Raw genomic sequence first — 7,350 nt, 5'->3', positions numbered from 1 at the left:
AAACCGTTCCTCATTTGTTACGTCAAGGAAGTTTGAACAGTATGAGCATATTACTTATTGTATTTATGCTAAACTGACCGTTAAAGAAATCAATACGATTAAGTAGGAATAGTTTATGTTCTTGAACATTAATATATTTGAGTTGAACACGACAAATTACTATTGTCGAGAAAGTTTTCGACTCTGATTAAAAAAGGAAGCAAACACATAAAAGAACTGGATCATTGACTCCTGCTTGCTATTTAACAATCGTAAACAATCTAAATGCGTCATATATAAAGGTAGTTGTTTATATCAGCCTAGCATTTGTTGTTCTTCCCTGTATAACGACCCTTTTAGCTTCCATTTGTACATTAGAAGTGAACTACAGATAAACACCATAGCAACATACTCGCACACGGTAAACCACCACAACTCCGCAAATGAAGATCTACCACAACATTGAGGCACAAACAGTAAACAACCACATCAATTTTAAAGAGTTGTTTAATTTTAGAGTCATTGAGTTTACAAATTCTCTGAGTTTTGAGTTTGAAAAGTCCTGACAGTTCTGATCAAAATGGGTAGTCAAAGAGGGAGCAAAGGTGGAATGGAGGAAAAATGTTGGAGAAAAAAAATGACATTTTTAATCCATATTAGGTATTTTAAGAGCATCTCCAACATATTTTATAAAAGAAAGAGAATTAAGATTTTATTCTCTATTTTGATCCAACAGAATCTTCATCTGTTCTCTAAAATAGAGAAAGTAAGAGAAGCTCCGAGTTTAAAAACGCTTTTAGCATTTTATTCGAGGAGAGAGAAATAATTATTTTTGTTATTTTCTACTGTTAGATTGAATTGTTATTAATTTATATAAAGTTTTTTTTAAAAATATATTTTAATAATATAATCATCATCAAAATCTGCAGAAGAAATAATTTGATAAAGTTGAGTATAGTTTATTTTAGAATGAGCTTAATTATTTGAAAACTCTATATATCGTGATAATCGTAAGAACTTTTATTTTAATGTATTGTTTCACATGATTTTTTCTCATCTAATGCTAACAATTAATGTATTGATAAACATATATTTTATTTTAGGTTGTCTTTGTTTAATGTGTATGCGTTTCACAATGTGAAACTTTTTTACGTGTAACTTTTGTTTCACAAACAAGTTAAAAATGTTCACATGTGAAATAAAAACATGTGAAAAAATATTTTGTGAAACAAATATATATCAATCAATATTCTAAATTTTGGTATTAAATGAAAAACAATTATATAAAATAATACATGATGCATTAATTTTCAAGGTTATCATAATTTCATAGGTTCTAGAAAAAAAAAATCCCCTATTTTAAAATATCTAACTTTTAATTTTTTATTTTAAATAAATTATAAAGAAACTCTTGATCATGGATCATGTGAGACAACAAATTAAGATGAAAAACATAAGAAATGTTTTAGGCCTTTAATCACCTTTAGGGGACATTTACTAACCACTTACTTGGTAAGGGCCAAGAGTCTTACCGCTTAAGAGCGATGAGAAAGAATGAAGATTCTTACCCGGTAAGTGAGGATGACAACTCTTACCCAGGTAAGCGCATACCCAGTAAATTGTTGCACTTGATATGTTTGATGTACTAAATTCTTACGCATCAAAATAAATGATAGTGTTGATTTATATCAGTAAACGCTTACCGAGTAAGCATTTGAGTAAACAGCCCCTTAATCTCAAACCTACCCAACGAATCGTACTTGATAGATGGATTGATCCGGTGCATCTCGTTGTATCTTATCTTGGTGCATGTCATCCTGATGTGCATCTAAGAATGGAGATATTTTCTTACACTTTTTGCTTTAACTCTTCTTCTCATCGGAACCCAACTCTACTAATGTTTTAGTATAAGATGCATTTAATAAAAACATAACTTGTAGGACAAATTGACATTAACTCAAACTTGAGGGGTCATTAGTAACACTTTGCATTCTACACTTATATCATCAAACAATCCAGCTGAAGAGAGATTCAAGAGAGGTTAAAATCTCTCTGTCCCTCCCTCTCTCTCTCTCACTCAGTTACCCACTAAAACCAACATAAAAAAGGGTACTGTTTAGGTGCTTTATAATTATTATTCTGCAAATCAACCTCCTTTGATAGCAGCAGCAACTACAAAGCAATTGATTGTTCTGCTTCTGCTTCTGCAACTACAATCCTCCATCGCTTTATAAACCAAAACAACCAGAACACACAAGGATTGTTTCATTTCATCTTCATCTTCTCCTTTTTTCTTCGAAGCAGTAGTTATATATGATCACTTTCAGTAACTCTGCCTTTATCTTTAGCTTTAGATTTCTTTCCTTCTCTCATCCTTCATCATCGTCATCGTCATCCACAACAAGAAGAAAAGAGTAGCTAGAGCTGTTTTTCAATTTCATGGGTAAGATTAATTCCTGCCTTTTTTTTTCTGCTTCCAACAAGCAATTTCTAGGGAATAAAAAAGGTTCTAGAGAGAGAAACTATATACATACATATATATATATAGAGAGAGAGAGAGAGAAGAAAAAGCATTATGTAATGGTTTTTTGCTGCTTTTCTTTTCTTGATCAACTTTTTTCCATTTGTCCAGTGTTGTTTTCCATCTTTCTTTTTGCAGAAAATTTTCAACCCACACTGTTGTTACTTTGAACAACACGGGTATTCTCCTTTTTTTAATCTGCAAAACTCCAACTTTTCTTTCAGTCTTTTCTTTACCCATCTTTTTTCTGAGTTAATTTAACAAGAAAAATGCAAGCTCTCTTTCATGGGGATTTCTTAATGTAAATGTTTTTTCTCCTTTGGGTTTTTCGAATTAAGTGAAAACAGCAAGCTTTCTTTAATGGGGTTTCCCGAATTTTGCTCTCTTTTTTAGGTCTTTTTTTCCCTTGAAGTTGAAGGTATAATATGTAAACATCCATGGAGTTTCTTCTGATTTTAACTCTCTTTTTTGCTTTTACTACAGGAGCAGCAGAAGGAAGCAACGAATTGAGCTGCAGCTGCTTTTAGCTATGCTTTCTTGATTTCGAACTCACAAATCTTGGTGGATTGTGAGTTTATTTTCAAAATTTTTTGTGGGTTTTGTTGAGAAATTTACTCGATCAAGAATGGATTCATATGAAGCAACAAGAGTTGTGTTCACAAGGATCCAGAATTTGGATCCTGAATATGCTTCCAAAATCATGGGCCTTCTCCTTATTCAAGACCATGGCGAGAAGGAAATGATTCGGTTGGCTTTTGGTCCTGAATCTCTCGTTCACTCTGTCATTCTTAAAGCTCGCAAAGAACTTGGCATTTCTTCCGGCAACGCGCCGTCGACACCTTCCACTCCGTCGTCGCCGTCGCAGTTCAGTTCCCACTCTCTTTCTCGCCAAAATTCTGCGAATTCTTCAACTACTTCAAGGCTTGTTAATGGGGGAGTTACTAACCTCCCTTCACCTCTCAGTATCCCAAGCTTGTCGTCTTCTTGGGCCAACTCCAGCTTCTCGGATTTTCAACCCACAGAAGATCACCATCTAATCAGTAATGGTGGGTTGACTAGTATCGGAATCGGGTCTTCTCCGTCCACCATGAATTCCTCAGCTCCGCCGTTCTACGGCGGCGGTGGTGAGCCTGATCTGATTGATGAATTACAAATCCAAGACCAGCTTTCCTTTCTCAACGATGGTTCTCCGACTCTAGGCCCTAAAGCCACCGACTTTTTCTACCCTGATTTAGTCTCCCCAAACGGCAGCGGTGACATGTTTTCGCCATGGGGTGGCGGCGGCGGCGGCCCACATCGCCGGAGCTCCTCCGTCAACGATATTTGTTTGGGTGCTTCTGGTGAAGACCCCAATGGATGGAAACCTTGTCTTTACTTCGCTAGAGGTTACTGTAAAAACGGAGCTAGTTGCAGGTTCACCCACGGCGGCGGTGAAGCTGATATGGCTGCTATGGCTGTTGGTTCCTTGAGCAAACTTGACGCCTTAGAACAGTGCCAAGAGCTTCTCCGATCTAAATCCGCCCACCAGCAACGGTTGCTAATGGCGGCCGCCGGTTCATCTCCTAATTTCCCCTTCCCAAACAGCCCGAAATCCATGAATTTTCTTCTTCAACAGCAACCTCTGCAATCAGATAGCCCCAGGTCAGAAACCCACCACTTCAATCATCTAAATTAACACTCGATCATTACTAAATTTGATTTCTTGGTATTTGTAGGATGGCCGCCGCCGCCGCAGCGGCATTGATGATGGGCGAAGAGATGAACAAATTTGGCCGGTCAAGGAACGATTTCTCCATGGGTATGCTGAACCCTGGTTCACGACAAATCTACTTAACTTTTCCGGCCGATAGCACCTTTCGGGAAGAAGATGTCTCCAATTACTTCAGGTTCGATTTAACCATCTCCATTAAATCTTAAATTGCATAAACAAGGATCTTTCTTGAATCTTGTTTCCGGGTTTTTGTTCACAGCATTTACGGGCCGGTTCAAGATGTTCGGATCCCATACCAGCAAAAGAGAATGTTTGGATTCGTGACTTTTGTTTACGCCGAGACCGTGAAGCTCATCCTCGCGAAAGGCAATCCGCATTTCGTGTGCGACGCACGGGTTCTGGTGAAACCGTACAAAGAGAAGGGGAAAGTCCCTGATAAGTTCCGGAAGCAACAGCAGCAGCAAATGGATCGTGGCGAATTCTCGTCTTGCGGCAGCCCCACCGGTTTCGACTCTCGAGATCCTTTCGATCTGCAGCTCGGTATGCTCGTTTCCATTTGTAACCCCCTTACCTTACCTCACAAACCTAATTTTGTATCGCCATTTAGCAATGTGAATCTTCGATTAAATGTTGATCTATGTATTTGAATTAGGGGCTCGGATATTGTACAACAGCCAAGATTTACTGTGGCGAAAAAAATTGGAGGAGCAGGCGGACTTTCAACACGCTATCGAGCTCCAGAATCGTCGGCTGATGGATCTGCAACTGCTTGACGTGAAACGGAGCCACCACCACCACCATCGTGCGCTTTCTAGTGGTGCCGCCATTCCGTCGCCCACCTGTTACTCTCCGAGTTATCTCAACCACTCGTCGGTTTTCGCTTCCGATAACCGCAGCAGTTCCAGTCCCGATTCCGGTACTATAACAACCCATCAATCCTTTCTAAAAATAGAAATAATTTGTTCTTGAGATTGAATGAATTGTTTTATTGCAGAGGATGGTTTGATTTCTAAAATGGTTACACCTGTAACTATCAATGTTGATGAGCCATTAGAGGCAACTTCAAACTTGGAGAAAGAGAAGGAATCATTGGAGTTTAAAGATGAAAATAGCAATGGGAAATCAAGCCCTCATCATGAAGATGTTGATTTGCCTGAAAGGTATCATTAATTATATTCCATTTCAAGAAACACCATCATTTTACTTCAATTGGTATATGTTTTTTCGGTTTTCGAGCTTTCTAAATCGGGTAAAAAATGCAGCTTGGAGCACAATCTCCCCGACAATCTGTTTGCATCACCGAAAGCATCCGGCGAATACCGGACCGTCTTCTCGAACGACGATGATGAGATCACCGACAAGAATTCGCCAGTTTCGTCTGCACCGTTTTCCAGCAACAACGGTAACTTGATCACATCCCCGTTGCTTCCTGCGACTTCGACATTGGACTTGGCGTCATTGAAATCGTGTTACTTTCAGTTTCCAAGGTACTTCGTGAACACCATTCCATTCTGCCAGTTTCGGCAAATTAACTGATAGGTTCATTGAAACAATATCTGGAGTGGTTTTCAAAAAGCTGGCTTATGGCTGTCAGACACGACCTAATTAATAGTTGCTTGGTTAACTGATTGTGGTGTTGATACAGGTTTTCTTCGGGTCACGGTGCCATCGGAATGTAGCCTTTAATTCCGTCTTTTTTAGCTTCCTTAGTGTAGGTAAGATCATCCGAATTCGTATTTCCTTCCATTTCGATCCGTTTTTTTCGTGTTTTTTCATAGTTTTCTTCTCTTTTTTACAGGAAGAAGTTGAATATATGTAACAAGAAAGCATACCCAGATGAGATGTTTAGTAAAATCATCACCACCACCAATAACCGCCACCGTCCGCCGCCAGCCACCGCCATGAATACTACTTACTACCATACAAAACTATATAGGTAAAAAGAAAATGCAGCAAAGAGTATCAGGATCCTGCTTCCCCCTGACCTCCTCATTGTGCCATTAAAGATTTAAGATACCATTAAAGCAAGCTTGTTGTCATAGAATGAAGTCAAAGAACAAAAAGTCAAATGTATGTAGCAGAGTGACCCCAGGGGCTGGAAAATTACAATACTAGCCTTTGTTGTGTAGTGTGTTTGTGTTAGAAAAAGAAAGAGCATTTGTCCATTTGATGTACTGTACAGCCACTGAAAGAAGTGAGGAAGGAAGGGGCAAATTTGTAATAGCACATGGGTGTTGGAGGGGGGATGTGGTAGATGAGTTTTAGTGTCAAAATCAAAAGAACAGTAGAAAAGAAATGGTTTGATTTATACCATAAACTAGTGAATGTTGTTATTATTATGTTATGTATGTATGTATGTATACATCATCATCATGATCAGATCAGGCTATGAATAGACATGACAATGAAGAAATGACAAAACACAAAGGCTTTCTATTTTGTTGTTTTTAAATATCAAATCTTGTTTTGAAGCATCTTGGAAAAGATTTGAATCCTTTTCGATCATTTTTAATTTTATGTCCATTCATAAATTTCGTTTTAGAAGGAGAATTGAGTTCGTGCATCTCGATGCACCTCATTAGTGTTGATATTCAATTAGAATATTAAGATTGATCTAACAGTACAAATTTGCATCTCATTAGTGTTGATATTCAATTAGAATATTAAGATTGATCTAACAGTACAAATCTTTTTCTTATATTTTTTTCCATAACTCTCGTTCTCGCTAGAATCTAACTAAGCACTGATATTTTTTGTCATGCTTTTCCAAGTGGAATGGTCAAACATATATATGTATATATTAGTGGTTAGTTGGATTTGTTTAAATGATTATATTACATGCAGACAATGTATCTGTTCAAAAACCGTTTTGAGTTTGAATCTTATATTTGTTCATTATCGAAAGTATCACGATAAAAGTTAAGAGAACAATTTAAAATATAGCGTGTAACATCTATTTAAACAAACTGACATAACTAGTAGAATACGTTCTAACAAGATAAATTATGTATTTACAGGAGATTCAAATAATAAGATTAAATATTATGAAAGATTTAGAAAAAGGATTAATATCTTGAAATACATTTTTCTGAAGATGATTCTTATGATATTTAGTTTTCCTTAAACGATTCCTTGCTGT

General features: G+C 37.3%; 1 protein-coding gene across 2 annotated transcripts; it reads left to right on the top strand.

Annotated features, from left to right (window-relative positions):
• The first annotated feature begins 1,986 nt into the window (after window positions 1-1,986).
• On the top strand, window positions 1,987-6,654 carry LOC112519735 (zinc finger CCCH domain-containing protein 53-like). Of its 2 annotated transcripts, none has more exons than XM_025127978.1 (9): window positions 1,987-2,422; window positions 2,984-4,141; window positions 4,216-4,386; window positions 4,471-4,751; window positions 4,864-5,127; window positions 5,206-5,371; window positions 5,474-5,698; window positions 5,857-5,926; window positions 6,010-6,654. In XM_025127978.1, the coding sequence occupies exons 2-8, from the start codon at window positions 3,126-3,128 to the stop codon at window positions 5,888-5,890; spliced, it is 2,157 nt and encodes a 718-aa protein (XP_024983746.1). In that variant the 5' UTR covers window positions 1,987-2,422; window positions 2,984-3,125; the 3' UTR covers window positions 5,891-5,926; window positions 6,010-6,654. The 2 variants fall into 2 exon arrangements, with proteins under 2 accessions (XP_024983746.1, XP_024983747.1); XM_025127979.1 differs by lacking the exon at window positions 1,987-2,422 and adding an exon at window positions 2,599-2,679.
• Window positions 6,655-7,350: the final 696 nt, after the last annotated feature.

Source organism: Cynara cardunculus (genome assembly GCF_001531365.2).
Source record: "Cynara cardunculus var. scolymus isolate 2C chromosome LG 10, CcrdV1, whole genome shotgun sequence".
NCBI classification, from domain to species: domain Eukaryota; kingdom Viridiplantae; phylum Streptophyta; class Magnoliopsida; order Asterales; family Asteraceae; genus Cynara; species Cynara cardunculus.
This window is presented reverse-complemented; position numbering and strand designations above follow the sequence as displayed.